Consider the following 24842-nt stretch of genomic DNA (forward strand, 5'->3'; position numbering starts at 1 on the left):
TATTGACAAATGCATCATGGAAGGCAGATGGAGAAGGGGAAAGAACGAGGGGGAATTAATATATATTGAATTTATTGAATATCTAACTCAATTCTAGGTACTGTAGTAGGGTACTTTCACATAATCTTCCAAATAGTCTGTGAAGCATGTAGTGTAACTTCTCTTTTTACGGCTGAGGAAAAGGAAATTCAAAGGTTAAATAACCTGCTACAGTCACCATGTTAGGAAGTCAAGAAGTCAAATCAAGACCTGTCTGCCTCTAAATCCCCAGCCTGACTCTGTGCTGCTTTTCAAGGTCAGACGGATTTGCTAGATCATTCAAGTCTTCTATAAACAGGATTCAAAAATCTGGCTAGTTTTATGCTTTCACAAATAGTGAATAAGGACAACTACTGCTATTTTTTAAGTACCTACTACGTGCCAGGTAGGCAGTTTGCAAAACATTTACTTTTAATACTGACAACAATCTTGAAAAGTGGTTTCTATATCTGTGGCTACTCCACATTGACCTTTAACGAGGGCAAATAAAATATAAACATAAATCTAATGGTACCTTAGAAATAGTGAATTTAGTAACAAGTGTCGTTTTTGTAGGAAAAGATCTGAGACACGTAATGTAGTTGGCACAGGCCTGTTGCACCGGGATCACCACCCTCCCTGCTAGAAGGCCTTCCTCATAGGTAACACACACCCAAACAATGTTGAGACTCACATCATGTAAGATGTTCCAACAGTTTCCATTATTTTCTCAAATAACTACTGCACTGTTTTAAAATATGAAATACGTTCTCCTCTAAAAAATGGAATGACTCCACTTGGCTGGTGCTCTAAAGTGCATTCAGCCTGCCCCCTGCCAAGCTGAGCACTATGGTTACATTCGGAGATTAACTTTAGAACCTTTAGGCTATTGGAGAACCAACTGCCTTTTGCCACAGGGCCTGGGAAGCACCTTGGCTACTTTTCCTCCCCTCAGACTTTACAGACTATTATTACACGAGTAATAGTCTCCCTTTCTGGCTGGGTCATTAGCTTTTGCATCTCCCTGAGCAGTTACCCCCCACAATCCCTATGGGAGATGGCCATCCTTCGTTGCCCTTGCTTCTCTTCCTCACCCAGAGACTGCCCCTTTCAGGAGGAGACCTTATATCCTAGTTCTCAGAGAAAACAGATATTAGCAGGTGAGATCTGCAAACTCTCCCTTACTCAATATTTGTGTCCACTTCTCTCCATACATCCTTCCCTTTTACTGTCTAGCTTCTCCACACCTGTGCTCTCTTCCATCCCATCCCCCAGGAACCTCATCCTAACTACTGCCCCACTAAACTCTCATCCCTCCCTTCCAGAGCTCCTTCCCTTCAGAATACAAAGACAGTAAAGCCAATGTCACACAACAGGCAAAGAAACATAACCCACTCATTAAACCACAACCCGTTCTAGTTCCAGCTATTTCCCTTCTGTTTCTTTCTTTCATATCCAGATTTTCAGAAAGAACAGCCTCCACTCCTCCTCCAACCCATGTTGTCTCGCTTCAGTTTCTACTAGTCTACCGCAACTGCTCTTCCTGACTAGAATAACGACAGCTATGTTCTTCAGTCCAATCTGTGCCCAGGTGCTCCCCCATCCTTTCCTACCTGGCCTTTCTGAAGCCCATGGCTTTGTGAATTGCTTCTTCTCACGCTCCTCCTTCCCTCGTAGCTCAGATAAGCCCTGCACACCTTCCTGCCCAGGAGATCCAATAAGACTAATGACCATCTCAGTACAGATGATGCCTTCACCTCCCTGTATTCTGAGTGAACCTTAACTTCACTGGATCTTAATGGTTTATCCTAAACAATTTGTCGTTAAAATCTTAGACCTGTCAACAATTTGACATGTTTTCCACATCTGTGATTATCTCAATGAAAGTTTGTCATTTGAGAACGAAACTTTCACTGAGATAATCACAGATGTGGAAAACGTCATGTATATACACGTAAAAATAGAGAAAATTTGTAACAAACTAGTAATCAAACAATAAAAATCAATAATTATTCTTTAATCTTTTCTTGTTTTGGAGAATTTGATAAAAATCAACAAATCCTTTCACCTGGAAAAAAAAATATGCCCGAACACAAAATCTAAAACCAAAGTACAGAGAGTTCAAGGAGCTTCTAAAGTCTATCCATTGACTCCTTAATAAACCTGGATTCTGAATCTATGCCCAAAGAAAAGGAGATATTTAGAGTGGGCTGAAAATTTTAAAAGACCATAATAATTATAGTCCACCATGGAACACAAACAGAACAAGAGACATATTAATCATAATAACTATTTCAGGAAAGTCAAGGACTTTACTTTCCTTATACAATAGCTCTTTATCTCCTTTTCACTCAATTCAGTACTAGCCTTCAGCATACATTTGCGAATGCTCATTAAATGAAAGGCACTTGCTATTTCTTGTGTAAATGTCCTTTTAAAACAACTTGAAGTCCTCACTACTTGAGAATTTTCTAACCTGTTCATGCTTAAGAGCGTGTTTGATAATGACTAAGCCAAAAGGTTGTCCTGCCCTGACTATAAATTAGAAAGGCCTTTCACGCCTACCCACAGGGCATCCTTACCTAGGCAGGAGCCCTGCTGAGTTCATTCTTCCTTTTGCTTGACTACATAGTAAATACAAGAGACTCATGTTTGAATAAAATATGAAATCACCCAAATTGTTCTACATTCCTGGCCTAGAAAAGTCTCCTTAAAAAATATTTAAGAGTTTTGACAGTTACAGGTAGCATTTGATTCTGCTTGAAAGCCCAAGAGTAAGGGTGTCATAAACAATTAGTATTTTAATAGCTCCCTTTCTTAGGTTATTTGGCAGGTACAGGTTCATCACAGCGAGAACAAAAAAATATTTCAAGAAAATAAGCCAATGACATTTAGTAAAATCATATATTTTTACTACATTATTCCTTATGCTCTTTCTACTTTAAAATAGGATACAGTTGAAAGAAACGGAAATGGTAGTTGTCAACATTTATGACTTTGATAGAGAAAGTTTTCTAGACAAGGACTGGTTTGGTGTTGTCCTCATTGTTTTCAAAGAAGCCTTAAGGCAGCTAGTGCTGAGTAGACACCACTGAAAACTTGAGCAATTTTGTAATTCTGCCTCAAGACAAATTCTTGCTGCTTGGGGAGAAGGTAGGTCAAGAAATAAGGGGACCCAAGACTGAGTGGATTAGGGAGGAGGGATGATTATGTGTGAAGTTTTGATACATCGACAACAAAGCCTGTCTTATATGCCTCCCTTAGAGTTATTTTGTGGAGAAATATGCTAATTCAAAGATATCTAACTAGCTTCACATTTAATTCTGACTTCAAATCTAAGAGTGGCAGAGCAGCTGTGCCTGGAGGCAATACAATCTTATTTCTATAAAAATCTCTCAAAGCCCCATATATAAGTGGAAGAGTAAAAATAGATAATCAAATCCAAATTAAGGCTATTAAGAATTGATTTAGTGTAAAGATAATATAGCAAGATTTTGTTTAGGTTATGGATGTTCACTAAAAATGTGTTTGCCTAAAATTTTGATTATGTTTTATCTTATTTTGTCACAGTTAAATAGTTTTATCATTAGAGATTTTAATTGCATATAGTTTATAGAATTCTTTCTGATTACTCTATATCCATTTAACTGCGAAAAAAAAAATCCCACTGTACTCCTTAATGAAAAGAGAACCATCTAATGAAGATGCAGTCAAATTGCAGGCAGATGCACCATAACGTGTGGCTAAACAGTTCTATTTGTAAAACCTTTGTTCCAAATGTTTTACACAGTCTGTATAGTGTACAGGGGAGGAGAAGTCCTTGAAGAGAGTAGAAATTAATGTACCCTGAAACACACTAGTCACTCAGTGGTATACCACTGAGTTGTATAAAGAAAGAAACAAACAAATAACAAAAGAAAAAGAAATGAGGAAACCAAGTTCTTGCAAGTCTTTTTTCAACTTTCATAATGTAGGTGCCACTATTATGCTATCTCCCCCTATTTTTTCATCTTGTTTCTGCTTCTCACTCACTTCATTTACTCACCTGTGTCCACTCCTAAGGTTCAGTGTTTGACTTGCCATTCCCTGGATTTAAAGATTTTTCTTTAGATAACTCATTTGCTTGCACAGCATTAAACAATTGTCTGTGAGGGTCTCTTAACACAGAGCTCTAGACCTGGCTTCTTTCCTCAAATCTTGATAAGCTCTGACTCTTTCTCCATCCCTTGCAGCCAATCCATGTTGGCATCAAGGTGGCTATGAAGTCCTTTCTACCTGTCTATTCTTTCCTCTCTCATATATTTTTCACTTCAGTTTTATACACACTGCTGAGACTTGTCATTTTCCTGCTCAAAAATCTCAATAGTTCAAATTCTCGGTTTGGCATCAGACTCTCAATGTAATTCCTTCCCTCTCTGGTCTTTTATTTTCAACCAGCTCAGTTGATTCACTAACACCCAAATATGGTTATGATCTTTACCAAAAATGCATTAATAAATATTTTGATGATCTTTTCTTAAAAGAGGAAGTTTTACTATTTTCTATAGACTATAGAAAATCTTTAGGTTTGGAGTGCACTGTGTGAAGAAATGAGATAAGGCCCTGTACTCATTAGCAGATGCTCTTTCTTCCGTTTTATTTACTCTTGTGAAATTTTGCTTGATTAAGCAAGCAAAAGAAATCTAATTAATAAGTAACACTCCACTTCTAAGGAGTGAATGATCCAATCAAGATTGAACCACACCCTCCACGTCTGATCCAACAACCTTTTGAAGCATTGAACAGTGATGATCAAATATCACCTTCTGATGACAGATGACCTGTTGAGGAGCAGATGAGAGGGGGTTAACTGTGTTCACAGATGGAGCTTTAGCACTTGGCATCTCAATTATTTGGGTGACATCCAGAGACCTGATTTTGCTCAATACATTAATTGTTCCATTCAAGCCTAAACATAAATATGCCCGTTCATTCAACAGATTCTCACCAAACATCCATGTGTCAGGCACCAACCAAGCAAAGCACTGGGGTTACACCAGTAAAAAGGACAGATCTCCTCCTTTATTGCCTTGTCCCCATCCTGATGGGACTCAGGAGTAGTGTGGCAGACATTGAAACAAGACACAATAAGGGAAATGAGCATTGCAAAATGGGAAAAACCAGAGTGCTAATAAGAGTATATTGGGGCTACTAAGAGCATTATATTAGCTAACAGTATATGCTAATAAGAACTATATGCTAATAAGAGCATATAGTTTTACAGTGTTCAGACTGCGGTTCAGAAAGGACCTCCTGAGAAAGTGGGCACATGCTGCTGCTACTTCTTAGCTCACCCTTGCTCTTGGGAAATTGTCAGTCTCTCTGAGTTTCCATTTATTCATCTATAAAATAAAATAATCTTTGAGGTCCAGGATAGCTCTATCCTCTACACTTGTTGCCATTATTTAGTATGTCACAATGACTCTAAATCATAACCCAAAGTTAGAGATTAATTATCCACAACGAATTTCTCTGACTTATTACAATTCTTTTTTCCTATTGTTAGAGTAGGAAAAGGCAACACAATAATAAAAACATACTTTGAAAAGAGTCAAAAGATCTATTTAAAATTTTGCTGCAGATTTTTACCTTTCCTCTCATTTATTAAGCATCTACTGTAAATACTTTATCTTGAGCAGTAAGGATCCACAGCTATTAAGAGATCATTACATCCATTTTACCTCATCATTTTTTTAGTCCATCCTAGAAATTTGACATAAGTTTCTCTAACTCAGTCACGCATTAATACTTCTAGAACTTGAAACTCAGCCGCACCCAAAACAACCTTTGAATGAAATCTGTCAAGTACTTTTCCATTTATAAATCTGGCAATCTTTGGTGACAATCTCACTCTGAAAAAATGGCAATCACAATGGATGAATTTGTTTTTGACTATGGAAGATTAAGCAGAAGCCCATAATACATAACAGTGAGGGGAAGGGAACCAAAGCAAATAAAACCCAATCAATAAGAACTGGCATCTTAAAGAGAGGAAGAGGGGTCCATGAAGGTGAGTGTGCAGGAGTTAGAGATTTTCGAAAGGCGTCAATCTCAGATATATATCAGAGACTATGTTAACTCACCTTTTTAGTGATTCTAGCACATCCTTCTACAATAATACCACATGAAGCTCATTTGTATTAATGATTTTGCTAAAATGCTGGTCACAGTATTTCAAACTGTACTGACAAATATGGTAGAGTCAACAAGGTAACAGATTCAATATTGCAAATTTTATCCTGACGTAAAGTAAATCCACCATTCAAAATAGTATTACGAAAGGACACTGCTTTCGAAAGGATGCACTGGACAACACTCCTCAGAAATGTGTGAGTTTAACTTCAAATAATAATGGTAAAAATAATTCAACTTGAGACCTGAAAGAACCCCAGACACGACCTCAAGGCAATAATGTAGGAATGGAAAATACGAGTAAAAAGCTCATAGCAAATATGTACATCCACACATTTTTACTATTTTCGTCATATTGAAACTTGAGAACTTCACAGCAACCTACTAAAATCACAGATCAACAGGATAAAAGTAGATAAGAAGAATGTGCAATTTATGAATACGATTTATTACCATGGTTACAAACTTTCAGAATAGGCCTCTGAGACATTGGACTGAGACTTTGCCGAATATCTGTTAAAAAAAAGAAAAAATTAACAGAAACTTAATATAGAGGTCTGTTCATCTCAAGAAGTATAACAGGACTTTTTTCCAAGGTTAAATATTTCTGGAAGCAAAGCAATGCTTCAATACCCTGAAATACTTGAAGCAATAATGTTATGACTTTTACTTCCCATTTAATTATGCTACTGTAAACTCCACTGGGATAAGGTACATATGGTTCTTTAGATGAGGCTTGTCACACTAATCAGGATTTTCTAGGTTCAGTGCATTGATTTGTTAATGCGCTACTGACATTGGCCAACTGGAATGCTTCTCTCTCTGACATTTGTCATTGCAAGGGAAGAATTATGCAAACTTATGAAACTTCTGAAGAACTGTTGCCCACAGCATTACATTCTTGACGCATGACTTTAAAAGAATTTTACAAAAAAAGGGATTGTTCTTTGTGATAATTCCCCAGAAAGTAACAAGAAACAAGTATAATGTTCACCTTTCGGCTTCGGTGTCCTTTTTCTTCGGTCGCGGAAGGCAGCCCCCGACTGCAAGGCCTCCAGCAGACTATCCATCACTCCTGTCTCATCACCCTCTGTGAAGAGAGATGCAGAGAATTCCATCAGCCCTCAGGGTTACCATAGCAATGTCAAAGCATACACAGAAACTGGTGATGGTGATGGTAGGGGGAAAAAAGATCAGATGCCAGGACTAAGCCAGCAATTTCAAAATAAGATAGGACTTTAACTCTCTCATAAATCAAATATCTTTTAGTGAAATCTGTGTCATCAGTGCCCATGTTACTGTGCACCAAAGAGAACTGAGTTCCATTGATTCACTTTAGAGCACTGCTTTTATAGTGTGGTGGCACAATAACTTTAAATGGAATGTGGTTCTAGTCATATCTGTGTCTCAGGTTATCATAAATCACATTTCCCTTGTAGAAATGGGTTATTTTCAAAGGATCAGCTTCTATTCTAAAATCGACCAGGTGTGGGAGAGTGTTCTTGTTGTTGTTACTGAGATTCTGCCGTCTAAACTTATTGTACAAAATTATATTTCCAGGCTAACTTTTGTGAACATGCTCCCAAAAACTGATGCTTCATATCAGAGGATAATCATCCCCCGACTTTAGGTGACACAGAACAATCACTACAAACTTTTACAGAATGTATCAAAAGTTTGTCTTCTATAATAAAAAATAAACCAAAAGAGGCTCTCAAAAATCTAAAGGACTGTATCACATTATGATTCGTTTAAATTGACATTCTGTATATAATTAATGGAGATGTGATTACAGAGCCAATTCTTTCAACAAATATTGCATTATCTTTCACATCTATTTATAGTTGTCAGTGCTAAATATTATTTTTAAAAAGTGGGGAAAAAAAGCTTCAAAGAAACTGCTGGCCCAACCTAAATTCAAGGAAAAGCCAAAGACTTTTTTGTCCCTTAGAGAAAGGTGATTTGCAGGCATTCTCTATGAAATTGTATAGCTGGTATACAGTTATGTCTAAAGTAACAGCAAACTATTTTCCTCTGGCTTTTTCATATTTTTTTTTTTTTGAGACAATCCCTTTATAGGGAACAGATGACAAATGAATGCAGTAAAGTACAAATAACACACTCATTTACAGTTTACAAACAGATATATAAATATAAATGTGTATCGACCCTTTTCCATCTGGTTCTATTTCATATTTTTAGAAAAGTATTAAACCTTGTAGGTGTAATCAAAAACAAGGTGGGTGAGAAATAGAGTATGTGGAGGTTGTTAATTTACATGTAAATTTAATTCTAAAGTGGCTCGATGGCTATTTTAATTAAAATACATTAAATATTTCAGACACTTTAATTAGTAACTACCCGGCTATCTTTAGAAATTTACACTCAAACCCAACTACAGTTTTCCTAAAAAGAACTGCAGGTAATGCCAAATATTTAAGGTTGTGAATATACTTGATTAGTAAAAGGAAACATTTAAAAAAATCTAAAGAAAAAAGAACTACAAAGAAAATTTGAACTTTCCTTAGTAAGTTTGCTGTTGGTGGTGGTATAGACATAGTGATTCTGAAACTATTATATGTGTATTATAAGACTGAGCACATGGGTAAATACAATGATGTTGCTGATGACAGGGATGCTCACTTTGGGAAAGGAAATGCAAATATGGAATGGGAGAAGGAAAGGAAGAACCATAAAGAGCTGGATTAAATTTACAGGTATCAATATAAGCTCAAGGTTTAAAAAAAAATACTTTTCCTAGCTTTGTGCCCCAAAGAGCCCAGAAGTAATGACACGGCTGTACCAATGAGCACACCCTGCCCTCAGATCTTGGTTTCTAAATATCATTACTCACTAACAGGAACCGGAGTACTTAGAGAAATGGCTGATTCTAGGTCTGAGACCAAGAAGATGTGAAATGATCCAGAACATATTGTTGTGTCAGAAAATCAGACTATGCTCAAAGACAGAGATGTATCAAAAGAGCAGAGGAGCCAGACTGGAGGGTAGCTTGGCCAAATTTAGGACAGCTTGAGCACTGATGGTAATGATGGGAATGGATTATTACACAATGGAAAAAAAGACAAGAATCGTGCATCCATACTGATAGTGAAAAATTAAAAATAAATATGGGGGAAGAGAAAGCTCTTCTTTACAGAAGAATGTTAACCAATAGATGTCAAAGATATAAGGGAAATAGAAAATTCACCATATTACAACTCACTAGTAAGAACTGATTCAGGCAGAAATCATCAATGGCTACAAAACCCATTGTATATAAGGCTGTGGGGGAACAGGATATGGAGAAATCTGGCAAATATCACCTTATCCAAGTAATCAAATTTGACATCACCAATAATGGGATACACTGACATCAATTGCCTCCTGAAGCGATGCACTGAGATGGATGCAACATAACCTGTGTAGTACTGTGCACAAAAATATTTAACCTGAATCTAAGGGTGAGGAAACAATCATAGAAATCCAAACGGAGGGGCTTTCTGCTAAACAACTGGCCGGGGTTCTTAAAAACCATAAATACCATCAAAGATCAAGAGACATAACAACTAAATGCAACACCCAATCTTTGATTAGCTCTTTGATTGTAAAAAAGTTATAAATGACATTATTGGGATAATTGGGGAAATTTTTAAATGAACTGGATATTAAATAATTAAATAACTATATTGCACCAACTTAAGTTACTTGAGTGTGATAATTACATTATGGTTGGGTAGGATATCCCATTGTTCTTAGGAGATAGATGCTGACACGTTTGACTCACTAAACGACTTACACCACAGCTCCAAGTTCTCCACTTCATGCCTTCGAAGATGCTGTTCTCTCTAAATAGAACATCTTTCCCACTTTCTTCACCAAGCCAACTCCTCCATCAAGATAAAGAACTGAGAATGCTTCCCTGACTCACGTGGGCTGAACTGGGTGCCCTTCTGTGTCCTAATGGCCCATGGTACCTATAGCAATAAATCCTTTACAATATTGTTTACTTGACAGTTTCTACCACTGGACTATGAGTTCATTGAAGGCAGTGGCTTTCATCTATCTTTAATACCTAGCAAAATGATAGTATTACACAGAAAGTGTTCATTAATATATGTTGACTAAATTAAAAAATGAGGCACTAATATGGTCAGCTGAAAGGAGGAATCATGCAGGAGAATAAAGGTCATGGATGGAGAGGGGGCCTGGGAAGTGGTGGGAGTGCATTCCCACCACCATTATAAACAACAAAGCTTTGTTTCTTCCTTTTTGTCTCATATACCCATTCAGTTGCCAGATCTTGTTCATGCATACTCCCCAATATTTTAAGAATTGATCCATTGTTTCTTCTTCTCACTAAACTTTATGCTGGTGGTCCAGAAGTGAATTATTTTTCACCTGAAATATCGCATGAGTGGCCTGGAGTCACGTTGCTTCTGGTTTCTCCCTAGTTCATCCCATGCAGTACTAAGTCCTAAAGCAGAATTATGATCTTCAATCCTCCAGTCGCAAATTTTCAGTATCTCTCACTTCCCACAATATAAAGTCCCAATTCATTCATTTGCCCCGACACCGATTCCAATCAATTTTCTAATCTTACCTCTTACTTCCAAAATCACAACCTATTCTTCAGCTAAAGGCAACTGCCTGTGATTCTCCACAAACATTCTCTCTCTCGTCCATCACTCTCCACCTGGAATCTCTATCCCTGCTATTGTTTCCCAGAGCTGATGGCTTTTCTTGGCCTTCCCTCCCACATGCATAATGGAAAGAATACAGTACCAAAGAAAGAAGACCTGCATTCTATCTGAGCTCTCAACTAACTTCCTGTGTGACACGGACTAGTTACATAATCATCTGTGACATGTGTAATAGAGATAATACCTGTCTAGGGTTAATGAGAGGATCAAGTGAGATAATACAAATGAAAGCACTTGGTAAATTGCTAAGTGAAATAAAAATGTAGGGAAATAAATTCATAAATGAACTCTATAGTGCAGTATGAGAAGTTCATGAAACACCTGCTTTTTATTCTGTTTCTAGCATTGTTTTAGATACACTACAAATTAAATAAACTCTTTTAGAGTGTATTTGATTATGTCCTTGAATAACACCATTTCTAAGGGAAGCTCTGATCAGAAGTACAAGTAGACTATTAAAATAATCCAATGTGTAAGATGGAGACATATAATGAAGAAGTTATTCCAAATGTTAAAAATGCATTTAGACTATTCATTCAGCACATGTTTACTGAGGGCCTACTATGCACCAGGACATTATTAGGCACCAAGGATACCTAGGCCCCAAGAGTTAACAAGAAATATTTTCTGTTCTCAAGAGGCAGAAAAGTGTGAGTTATGGGAGGGACCGATCTGAACTCCTGGAGATGTAGGGCTTCCTGGTGAATTAGGACCTGATGAATAAGCAAGAGCTGGCCACGGCAGGGACTTGGGGAGGGAATGACATACCTGGCAGAAGGAATAATAGGTACAAAGAAGGCAAAATATATGAATAAAAATAAAAGTGAGGTATCATAAAGTATTTAAATGACTCATATTTACATTATTCTAATACAAACCAGAGAAATAAAAATTAGCCATTTTTTACTGTAGACTAGAATTCAGTTTCTCTAACTACAAGTCAATTTATACTCAAAATATTTATAGCCTCTCTCCTGCTGTGAAAACTCTTCTAAATAAATAGACTAACAGCCACAGTCAAAGCTTTGCTCTGTCTGAATAACATTTCACTGTGTTTCATTTGTAAATGGTATTTTAAAAAATTGCACAGTGTCAAGGGAAATGGAAAAAGAAGAGTTAAGGGCCGGCCCCTGTGGCTTAGCGGTTAAGTGTGCACGCTCCGCTGCTGGCAGTCCGGGTTCGGATCCCGGGCGCGCACCGACACACCGCTTCTCCGGCCGTGCTGAGGCCGCGTCCCACATACGGCAACTAGAAGGATGTGCAACTATGACATACAACTATCTACTGGGGCTTTGGGGGGAAAATAAATGAATAAATAAAATCTTAAAAAATAAAAATAAAAAAGAGTTAAGGGTATTTCTGAAGCAGAATCAAGAGGACATGGGGACAAGCAGAGAGGGAGGAGCTGCTACGGAGTGAGTCAGACATGTCTGAGGTCTCTAGGGCCTATGACTGGAAGAATAGAAAATACGAAAAATTTTTAATAATATTGAGTTTAGTGAGGAATAAATGTTGAAGAAAATAATGTTTCCTTTGGGACATCTGAGTGCACAGTGCTAGCAGAGACTTTCAGATAACTTCTGGAAGTAAGCTGGAAATTCTGGCCTCAAATGCAGACAAAAATTTGGGTGATATTTTTGGAACTCATTTCCATATCACGAAAAATATTCATTCAGCACTATGGGCCAGACCCTGAGAAAGGCCCTGGAAATATCCGAGTACGACTTTAGTTTTTCCTCATAGGTGCTAGTGGCACTCTGAAAGCGCATATGACCTCATCGGGAGCGGCGCATCTGAAGAACCACCTCAATATAAAGAGCAGGAGAAAAAAGACAAGGCAGTGATACGGCAGGAATGTTCTTTCCTTTATTCCATTTTCCCCAAGCCAAAATACAACACTGAAATTGCAGATAACTAAGAAGATAAAGAAGATCCTAAAAGGTTCTAGAACATTAAAAACAAACCAAAATAGGTTACATACAAAGGGAAGGAATCAGAATGGAAATGGATTTCTCAATAGCAACACTGAATTCCAGAAGACAGGAAAGATATGGATTTCAAATTCTGAAGAGAAATTATTTCCAATGAAGACAGAGTTACATTGCCAACAAGATGAGGATTCAAAATGGACACTTTCAGAAATGCAAATCTCTATGCACTCTTCCTTAGAAAGCTACTGGACGGTGTGCCTTTGCAAAACAAGGGAGAAAAGCAAGAAAAAGAAAAACACGAGATCCAGGAAAAGGGAGGGGACAAAAGAGCAAAGTGGGAAAAAGAATTCCCAGGATGACACTTGCATCTCAGGCCCAGAACAGCCAGTTGAGATCATATGGGAGAAAACTGGGCCATAGGAGAGAACAGCGGCCAAGGAACTGAAAGCAAGTCTGCTGTGTTGGGCTGTTTGCAAAAATGACTGCTGCTTATTTCACAGACCTGTCAGAGAGTTTGGATAAAACAGTGACAGGTATGCATAAATACTAAGTAAATAAAAAAAAAACATTGTTAGTACAAGCCTAAAAATAACATTGTTGTCCAACAGGAAACAATTATGAAATACTAACTGGAGGGGAGAGGAACATTTACACAGTTGCAATATTATAAACTTTGGCTATTCTTGTGACAATCAATTGTGACAATTATAATGTGAAGACAGCAGGGGTAAAGGAGAGGGGTATATGAGGCAATTGTAAGTCAGGAGAGGGCATAAGGGAACTAAATCTTCAACCACTTGCAGTAACTCAGTAATGTCTAAAATGAATAAATTGACAAATAATAGTCTAAGCATATTATCTAGAAATAGGGAAGTGGTAAATACCAGGGAAAAACCCCTAAGAATGAAAAGTGATTGCCTCTGGTATGTGGGATGGAGTTGAGAGGAGAAAGGGAGAAGAAATTTTATTGTGTTATGAGCCTATTATATTTCATTTAATTTTGCAGGCATTATGTTGATCGATACAAAGGAAGTAAAAAAAAAATTCTTGACAGGAAGAGATGACTGAGAAGGAGAAGATGAAGAAAGAGTTTGATTCTTGGCCTAAATGTGCTTTCCTCTGATAAGGGGACTCAGAGGGGTAACAAATGGTACAACACAACATGAGGAGCTCGATGATGGAGTTCTCCAGCCCAGGAAGGATGCCTGGTGTGGGACGGAGGGAGAAGGGACAGCAGACACAGAAGGCCTCCTGGATACCTAAGACTTAAAGAAGAGATTTACATTTGCTAGAGCTTCCTGAAGGGGGAAGGCCCTGCAAGAGCTCACAGAACAGCTGTACAAGGCAGGGGTCTGGAGGGACGTGAACCACCTGGGAGAACTCAGATATTGCAGGAATGAAGAGCAGGGCACCTGTGGGGGCGTGCTGAGAGGTAATGCTGAGGAGGCAGTTATGGGCACTAACTATGTCAGGCTATGTATGGAGTTTGGGTTTTATTTTTAAGGGAGCCATTAACTCGTTTTAAGCTAGGAAGAAATAGTCAAATTTCTACTTCGGAAAGATCACTCTGAGAAGAGACAGGTTTAGTGATTTAAATCTAGGCAAAATGTGATTGCAAGGCCCAGGTAAGGAACAGAAGTGGTGAAAATGGAAAAGAGAAAGGAGGAAGAACAGAAAAATCTCGGTGTGCACGGAGTATTAAAGCATAAAGTTGAGGCTAATTTCCAGGTATCCACGTTGGCCAACTGGATATATGTAGATATTATTCACCAAGAACTGAATTATTTTGTTTGGTGGTAGAACGGGGCTGAGCATAGAGATGAATTCAGTTTTGGATAACACTGAGATGTTTATAAGATCCAACTGTAGGTGATTCAAGGTGTCTAGGAGGCTGATGGTTTCATAGGTTTAAAACTTGAGGAAGACGAATTGGTTATGGGTTTAACTTAGAAGCATACTGGTCATACTTGAAGTTATGGAAAAGAGTGTTACCATTGTGAAACGGTAGAGAACACAAGTCTTGAGTTCAAACAACTTGGATTTAAATACTGGCTTTCCAATTAGCAATCAGTGTGACTCTGGGCAAATTACTTAACCTTACTAACCTTCATTTTTTTTCCCCTTGACTTTAATGTGGGAATAAGAACAGCATCTACTTCACAAGGTATTGGGAGGATTAAAGGAGATAAATCATGTGCAATGCTCAGCAGAGTGCCTGGCACATGGTAAGCACTTGATAACAGTTCATCTTTGTTGTGGTAGTTATTGATATTATGGTAGAGCATGAGCTCTCTTAAGAAGAGTGTGTACAGTGATAAGAAAAGAGGGCTGAGGAAAAGCCACAGGCAAACTGATATGCAAAAGGGGATTTTAAGAAGAAACGGCTCTTCTCAACCTGTGACCACTTCCCATTGTGTTTACTTTGCATGGGCTTTTCAAGTTCCTTTTTTACTGCCATCGTCTACTGACATACATTTTACATGATTTCAGCAGTAATAATTTCAGCAGTAATAAGAGATCTAAGGAAACCACCTGGAATTTGGAGTGGGAATAGGGAAGGAAAGCTCAGTTTCCTCAAAAGAATTGTTTCGAGTGTGTAGCTGATGCACAAAATTCATAGGCTCCTAGTTTAACCCAACTCTTTCTAAAAGAAACACGAGACAGCTGCCCTAACAAAATTTCATGAATGATTATTGTTCTGTGCTGCTGGGTACACACCTTCTGGGAACCAGATCATATTTGCTTTACTTCATAAACTAGTTCAGTCTTTAACCTTCTAGAACAAAATTCAAATATTACTTAAACCAGACAGCAAAAAGACAGGAATAACTTAAAGTATTTGACCTTGTCTTAATCTAGATGTGAAACTGAAAATTTATTTGCATGAAGGGAGTTAGAAAGCCAATTTTCATTGGGATTTAACTGATAAAATGATGATTAGAACAGTTCTCTTTTACACTGTAATTAAATGACTGGCTTAACCATAAGAAGTGGAATTTCCCACAGAAAAAATGAATTGTTCAATATTTCTTTTTTTCTCCACTATGCTTCAGTATTTGTGCAACTTGGACTAAATATATTTCCTATTATAAATTAGAAGGAAAAAAATAGAATCTTTTACCAAGAAGAAGTTTTTTGTTTTCTTAAAATAGAACAATTAGGAGCAAAGTCAAGGAGTCAAAGTGCTGGGCTTGAATCTTGGCTCTTACTCTTACTAGCTGTGAGCCCCTCAAAGACCATCTGTGCCTCCCCATTTCACCATCTATAAGATGGAGATAATAATAGTATATACCTCAAAACGTTGCTGTGAGGACTAAGTGAGCTAATATATGTAAAGAGCTTAGAATAGTGCCTTAATAGATGTTACCTATTATTTTTAATATTATGATGATTATTCTTATTCACTAACATGGCACACACTTCTGACTGGCAATGCAACACATCCATTCCTTACCCACTCCTTCCCTTCCTGCTTCCACTACAGAGCCTGGAAAAGTTAATACCTCACTTTCCAAGGTTCCCTTGTAGCAAAGCTAGAGGTGGCCGTGTGATGCATTTCTGGCCAATAAAATATAAGTGAACATCTATCCGCTATGAGGTTTCTAGGAATAGAAGACGCATATGCTGATAACTTCTCTTCCTCTTCTTCCCATCTTGAATATCTACTGGAGCTGTGACAGCTGTGGCTGCCATCACATGCTGCTCCCCACTTCCTGCTATCTTGAATATGCTTGGATCTGTAGTAGTCATCTTGTAACTCTCAGCACAGACATGGGGCCATTCTTTTAGCTACTTTGGATAAAATACAGCTATATTTTCAAAGCTTGAGTGAAAAATATTTTACAGATACATTTGAATGTATAAACCATAATTATTATACAATTTATTACATTGTATCCAAATTGGAATCTAAACAAGTTCATGTCTTATAGTAAATAGCGTTATAGAGATATTTATAAAATAAAGGATTTTTCTGATATGAACTCTCCAGTATTAGAAAAATCCATTATGGGATGTCATATACAAAGCTTGGTTGTAGTTTAATTGTATAGATAACCAGAAAAAGTGGTAATACAAATACACTGTAACAAATCATATTGTATTGTTATTAATTTTTAATTTCCAAATTTCTTATGATTTAGATTGTGTTGTAAGAAAATGGTTTCGGCATCGTAGTCATTTAGTTTAACTCATGAAGATACCTAATTCACCTTCTGGAATCTTTTATTAAAAGTTCTTTCATTTCTAAAGCTAATGTAAACAATTGGCAAAATTCCAGAAAAATAAGTTACTTGTCTGCTCATTTAATTCTCCTCTCAAATAAAAAGGGCACAACCATTTTTGGAATGTAAACATACCTAAGGCACAAGATTTAAAAGTAACTAGAAATCAATGAATGAGTTTCTCATCACAAAACATTATAGCAAAAACTTAGTTGGGTTATATGAAATACACATCCCACACACACACACAAAAAAAACCCCCAAAACTTTAATAAGATAGACTTTCCCCAAATGTGTACCACAAAATGCTAGTCCCACAGGAAGGTGTGTGTGTGTGTGTGTGTGTGTGTGTGTGTGTGTGGTTCTGTGAATAAATAAGTTTGGAAAATAATGTATAGTATACACTGCTCTTGGCAATTCATATCTACTAGACATGAAAACTCAATTCATGATTCATGATAAATGTGGCATTTCAAACCAGTAAAGGATAAGAAAATACTCAATAACTACTGTGGTGATGGTAGTTTATTTGGATCTCACTTTGCTACTTACACAGAAGTAAATTCCAAGTGAATCAAACATTTCAACATAAAAATGTTAAATTGCAAAGTACAGCAGACAATATGGAAAAGTATATTTTTCATTAGTTCTGGAATGGAAAGATCTAAGAAAAATACTAATCTAAATACTCAAATCTAATCTAAATACTCAATGTCTAAATCTAAATACTCAAATGTCATACAGATTGTACTATACTAAATGTCTACAAATCAAAAAAATAGTAAGAACAAAGTCTACACATAAACAATGAAAGGAGAAACTAGAACAAAAATTTGAAACACAGATATTCCCTGACTGATTTTCTTGAAATAAAAGAATATTAGGACTCAATAAAAAAAAAAAAGGTCAATAATTTAATGAAACAACAACAATAACAAAAACAGGCAAATGATATGTTCAGGAAACTCATCATAAAAATAAATAAATGAGGCTTTTATACAGAGGATATAATCCTCAACCTCACTCATAATTAAGATATTCCAAATACATCAATGAGAGATCATTTTTCACCTAACAGCATGGCAATAAAAAATAATGAGGATAACTGGTAAAGGTTGGAAAAGAGGTCATGCCACACATTGTTGGCGGAAATATAAAACTAACCCAACTTCCTTGGAATAGAATAGAGCAATCTATGTCAGAAATAAAATTGCACACACCATTTGATGAGATAATTTTTTCTAAGAAAATTTTCCTATTTATAACTCACGTGTGCAAGGGCATAAGTACAAGGATGTTCATTACAATGTTGTTCATAAAAATAGGAGATTGGATGGGCTGGCCCCGTGGCTTAGCGGTTAAGCGTGCGCGCTCCGCTACTGGCAGCCCGGGTTCGGATTCCGAGCGTGCGCCGACGCACCACTTCTCGGGCCATGCTGAGGCCGCATCCCACATACAGCAACTAGGATGTGCATCTATGACATACAACTATCTACTGGGGCTTTGGGGAAAAAAAAAAAGGAGGAGGATTGGCAACAGATGTTAGCTCAGAGCCGGTCTTCCTCAGCAAAAAGAGGAGGATTAGTGTGGATGTTAGCTCAGGGTTGATCTTCCTCACAAAAAAAAAAAAAAAAAAAGGAGATTGGAAACAACCTAAATGCCCATCTGCAAGAGATAGACTAAATAAACTATGACATTCATCTACTGAAATATGTTAAGATGTGAAAAAATAATGAAGCATATTTAAAACTGTTGATATGGACCATCTCCAAAACACAGTATGTGAAAAAAGCCAATCACTTATCAATGAGGACATTGGATACAGACTTTTCTATGACCACTCACAGCTATTCGCTACAAAGCAGAGGATAAGTTTTCTGACTTCCTGGTTAGCTATTACTCCACCACAAGGCGCTGAAGAAAGGCAGTACTTAACCATCCTTCCTGCGATCAATGTTTGTTAAAATGTCTCCCATGTAAGTATTCAAGTGCCCAACTCTGATTAGCTTGTTCACAGTGACCTATTCTAACAATTACTAAAGAAAGCAAAATTTAAAAACCAGTGTTGACTCCCTGGCAAAAAGAATGTTGCCAAAGTTGTTCTTGTGTGTTACACAGGGTCTAGGGTGCTGAACAGAGGCCTTCAGTTGCAAAAACCACAGAATGTCAGGGGAAAAATGATGTATCTATTTAACTATACATGTAGATGTGAAATGATAATGACATTTAACAAGATGTGACTCTCACACACAGTGAACACCCATGACCCTTTAATCACAGAGTAACCCAGAGAGGAAAAGGTTAATTACATGGCATAACACCACCACTGCTGAGTAGAAGCCTCACTTGTCACCCACGAGAGCTTCATTTTACTCTGAGAAATATGCCTGACAGTGCTTAAGCTTGGCAATTGCTTACTTCTTGGTGAAAATATATCAGGATATGTTTTAGATTTGTTTTAATATTTTCTTCTATTAGTGAAGAATTTTGAAAAAGACTTTGATGGCTTTGCTCCTTATAAAGTCTTTGAACAAAGAATGAAATGATTTCAGACAAAGAAAACGAAAATGCTTAATTCAATACCAAGAGTCAAAAAAAAAAAAAAAGGAAGGTAAGCTAGGGAATAGCAGTGATTTCACAGGAATTTTCTTTCAGGTGAAGCTGCGATAAATGGACTTGAGGCCGTGAGGGGCCACTCTCAGCAAGTGGTACCTGGATCATTGAATGAGGCCCGGAGGGACCCCAACAGTGAAGCTCTGACAGCAGCATATGGTGCACAGTGGAAGGAGGGGACAAGAAGGTCAGGAGGGGAGGCTGACGGAGCTTGGCTTCAAGGCTGAAGAACTGCCACAGAATGTTTTTGAAAGGTGTGAAATAATCAAAATTGTACTTCACCATGATTAAAGCTGGCATAGTGTGAAGGTGTCAAGCCTGGGTGACTGGGGAAATGGTGGCATCATTAACCCAAAATGAGAACATGAAAATCACGTTTTATGTGGAAGATGAAAAGTTAGGTTTTAGATGAATTGATTTGGAGGCGCTGGCAGAAGAGTCAAACTGTTTTGTCCAAGAAGGAGTGGGAAATGTAAAACGATAAAGCCTGTAGTTCAATTCCATCCTACAAATATGCACTAAGGAATATGTGGCAGGCACGGAAATCGGCCCCAGTCCTTACTCTCATGGGACTTACAGTCTAAGGGCGATTTCAACACATAATTCATGACTCGTGCATAACGAATGTTTCAAAAAAGAAAGCCCATCCATTGCGGCGGGCCGGGGTTCGCTGGTTCGGATCCCGGGCGTGCACCGACGCACCGCTTGGCAAGCCATGCTGTGGCAGCGTCCCATATAAAGTAGAGGAAGATGGGCACGGATGTTAGTCCAGGGCCAGTGTTCCTCAGCAAAAAGAGGAGGATTGGCATTGGATGTTAGCACAGGGCTGGTCCTCTTCCCAAAAAAAAAAAACAAAAACAAAAAAAGAAAGAAAGTCCACTGCTATGAAATTGCTTAATACAGAGACAGTAGGTTAGAGATATAGCTATGGCTGCCCAGTGATGATCTCAGGGGTTATTCTTTGATACCTGTATTTGCACTTAAATTTCTGAAGACATGATTCATTTGCACTTTAAAACACAGAACCCTACACGTGACACAGTAAACAGTGGAAATTGGTGTATTAGCGTTTCGGGTGCCAAGAATCTTTTTAAACATCCCCTTGCTGCTGCCAACCTTACCCAAAGTAATTTTACTAGAGTCAAGTTCTAGGTTCATTTCTAATATGAATTTGTGGTTCAAAGTTTTATTAAGTATTATTTTTCCAGTTCATTTCAAAGGAGAGATACAGACTTATTCTGCACAAATATGGTATTCCCTCCCCATCCCTTCCCCAATCAGATGCAGAAACTGTGGCAATGTTAAAAAACTGAATAAATTTAAAAATCCTAATCAGAGTAACAGCAACATATTTGAAAGAAAGGACAATAAGCAAAGACAACAAGGCAAATCTGAATGAGCGGAAAGCGGGGGGAAAAGGAATTGACACATGCTTCGGGAGAAAGCAAATAACACAGAAAAGAAATGAAAATGGGAGACAACTGAACTTTCAATGAACTCGTTAACAATTGCAAAGAAACTGGAGGCAAAAATGTGCTAAACACTCTCAAGAGAACAATGGAAGATTTTCCCCTCAACTGCAAAAAGCTGACAAAACGAATACAGAAGCCCCCAAATGAAAACTGATATCAGATAAGTCTGAGAATAATTTTATTTAGAAAAGAAGGAATGCATGAGAAAAAGGACAAAAATCTAAATGGGAATTAAGATATGTGAGGAATCATCGCTTTGATTGAATGTTTGCTAGGGTCTGTGTGGAGCACTTTACTTAGATTTTCTAGTCTAATTCTCACTGTAATCCTGCAAAGTAGCTATTATCAGATCCGTTTTAAAGCCAGGGAACCTGGAGCTCAAGGAGGTAATGTGCCCAAAGCCCTACAATGGGTAGGTAGCAGAGGGGAGACCTGAATCAGTATCTTTCTGAGTCTAAAGCTCACATTCTATTATAGACTTGATATAGAGGTGTTACATGGTAAATGAGAAGTACTCAGATCCTTAGCTTTGTTGACTTGTAAAAGTATTTTAGGAAATGTCTCAAGGCACAAAAAGACAGTGGCTTTCTTAGCTGGGAGCTCAACCAACAAGCACAGATTTGGCTTCCCCAAATTCACCAGGAGCCAGATTCCTTTCCCCAGAACCTGGCAATAAATGAGATTCAAGTCAAAGATGACTCCTTCCTCACAGAGAAAGGCCAGAGACATCACCCCCCCTTCTTCTAGGACCAGGAGTATCTGGAAATACTAGAATCAGTCTAGTCTGCAGTGGTCTACTGGTCCCTCCCTATAACCCACCAACTGGGCAATTGCTATAGCTGTTTAAAACCTTGAAACCAGCCAAAGCACTATAACTATCATTCTGGGTCACTGCTGCCCAAGAGGTAAGTCTTTCCTGATCTTTAGTTCCTCCAGCATTTATTAGCATAAACAACTTCTCTACTACCTCAATGTCTTCAGTGAACATTCCTTTCATGTTTTTATCTTAATTGGAAATGGGTTCTACCTGGAAACTGGAGAGATGCTCTCCCCTGCCCCCTTCTAGTACATATTGCTCATCCTCTCACACATTATGTGCCTAAAGTCTGTGGGGTGTAGGTGGAGGAGAGGGGAGTGTCTGTTTTCTCCCTGATCTTTACTGTTACATCAGGCTATCACCTCCTCCCCCTCATGTAAAAAGCACTCTCCTTTGAGACACATGTCATTCAGTTATACCACTGCCATTCCTCTGGGTCCATGTCATCTGATCACGCACTAGTCTCCCCTCTCATTCAAAATAGACTTTGTCATCTGATTCAGTCTTCCTCTTCAAGCCAAGTCCAGCCATCATCCTGCACGAATTCAATTCCATGCGAACAACAATTCCAACAACAAATCCTCTGAGTTCTTTGACCTCCCTCATCTCCAGGGACCAATGCTTTCTCTCTACTTTCCATTACCCACTCTCATATCCATAATCTGAACTTTGCCACCACCCGCAGCTGTTTTATTTCACTTCTAACAACTTAAATTCACACAAGCCATTCTCTGACTCCTGTCCTTCTTGTTCCTCTCTCTCTCTCTCCCTCTCTCTCTCTCACTAGTCCTGTCATCTGTTCATGGAAATCTCCAATGCCCTGGCCCCATTGTCCTCATTTCCTTGCTTATATAGCTTATACTATGTGGTTCATCACTTTGAACATAGTTCACCAGCCAGTATCTTACTTCCCTCCTCCCTGGGTGTCCTTTCTCAGCCTTCTGGTAATACTTAAATGAACTCCAAATTCCATCTTCTTGTCCCTATGCACCAGTTGCTAAGTAATCATGGTAAAAAATAATAATGTAGGATGAGGACCAGTACATAATCACAGTTGCCAAACCCAACTTGATTCTTAATACTATCTAACACTCCTTCTATATTTCACCAGGAGGCTCTGGCTCCCACTCCCTGATAGGGGCTGTTTCAGGGCTTCCACACTTCCCTCAAGCCTCTCAACCAACCACTGCCCTTCCACAGCAGAGAACTTCCTCTATTTCGGCTAGAAAATAGAAACCACTTGATGAAAACAGCCTTAACTTCCTACCATCAAATCTGTAAATCAGCCTTTCCTCCTTCCATCCACAACAATAGCAGAGCGTGTCACTGTCCAGATAATTCCCTTCACTTGTGCTGGTGCCGCATCCTCTGCACGCTGTCCTGCCACCCTCAGGACCTTGCTCTGCCGAGTGGCATTCTCTCCCAACACCCTTTTTCTCATTCCCCCCAATCTACCTTTAAACAAATTCAAACACCTGCTTTGCCCTCCCTTGACCCCCAAATGCCCTCTAGTTACCAGCCTTTCTTACATCTATCTTACTTCCCAAATTCATTTATCAACCCTCTACCCTCTACTTTGAGCTGAAGTCCATGGGATAATTGTCAGTCTATTTATTCTATGATCTCTTGGCAGCATTTGACAATGTTGACTACTCCTTCTCCTTCCCTGGGCTTCATAATATCAGAATGTCTTGGTTTCCCTACGACCTCCATGGTGTTCCTTCTCAAGCTCTTGTCCTGGTTCCTCTTCCTCTGCTGATACTTAGACCATTCCTCACATTCTCCATTGGCAATTTACTAATTCTCAAAGCTTTGTGTACTGAGAACTTCCAACTTTTTATCACCAGCACAAGCTCTTCGCCTGAGCCCTGATTAGAGTGACTAAGAACCTCTATTTGGGGGGGCCGGCCCCGTGGCTTAGTGGTTAAGTGCGCGCGCTCCGCTGCTGGCGGCCCAGGTTCGGATCCCGGGCACGCACCGACACACCGCTTCTCCAGCCATGCTGAGGCCGCGTCCCACATACAGCAACTGGAAGGATGTGCAACTATGACATACAACTATCTACTGGGGCTTTGGGGGAAAAATAAATAAAAAAATAAATGAATAAAATAAAATTATAAAAAAAAAAAAAAAAGAATCTCTATTTGGGGACCGGCCTGGTGGCGTAGCAGTTAAGTTTGTGCCTTCCACTTCGGCGGCCCGGGTTCACCAGTTCAGATCCTGGGCGTGGACCTACTCACCACTCATCAAGCCATGCTGATGCGGCATCCCACATGGAGGAACCAGAAGGACCTACAACTAGGATATACAACTATGTACTGGGGCTTTGGGGAGAAAAAAGAAAAAGAGGAAGATCTCAGTTTAAAAAAAAAAACAAAAACAAAAAACAGAGCCTAGCCTGGTGGCATAGTGGTTAAGTTTGCGTGCTCCGCTTCTGGCAGCCCAGGGTTTGCAGGCTCGGATCCATGGGGCAGACTTATGCACCGCTTGTCAAGCCACACTGTGGCAGGTGTCCCACATAAAGTAGAGGAAGATGGGCACAGATGTTAGCCCAGGGCCAATCTTCCTCAGCAAAAAAGAGGAGAATTGGCAACAGGTGTTAGCTCAGGGCTACTCTTCCTCACACACACACACAAAAAAAGAATCCCTATTTGCCAAGGCCTAAAAGGCTTCCTGGAACACAAGACTTTCAGTGCTAAAACTGTGAAAATCTCAGGCAAAGTGGGATGAATTGATCACCCTAGCCTCTACCCAATCGCTCACTAGACATGGTACTCAGGAGTCCTACGGATACCTCAAACATAACATCTACAAAATTAAATTCATCACCATTCTCCCCAAACTTCCACCTCCTTCTATGTTCCTTATCTCAGCGAATGGCACCACCTGTTCAAGCC

General features: G+C 38.7%; 1 protein-coding gene across 1 annotated transcript in view; it reads right to left on the reverse strand.

Moving 5' to 3' along the window:
• The window catches only part of DIAPH3 (diaphanous related formin 3), a 486334-nt gene that overhangs the window by 115940 nt on the left and 345552 nt on the right, over positions 1-24842 (reverse strand). The window contains exons 26-27 of the mRNA XM_058548276.1: positions 7184-7279; positions 6643-6702 (exon numbers count right to left, since the gene is read on the reverse strand). Of these exons, the coding sequence (XP_058404259.1) occupies positions 6643-6702; positions 7184-7279 (156 nt within the window). The remainder of the gene's footprint in view (positions 1-6642; positions 6703-7183; positions 7280-24842) is intronic.

The sequence above is a fragment of the Diceros bicornis genome, chromosome 9 (genome assembly GCF_020826845.1).
Source record: "Diceros bicornis minor isolate mBicDic1 chromosome 9, mDicBic1.mat.cur, whole genome shotgun sequence".
Classification (NCBI taxonomy): Eukaryota; Metazoa; Chordata; class Mammalia; order Perissodactyla; family Rhinocerotidae; genus Diceros; species Diceros bicornis.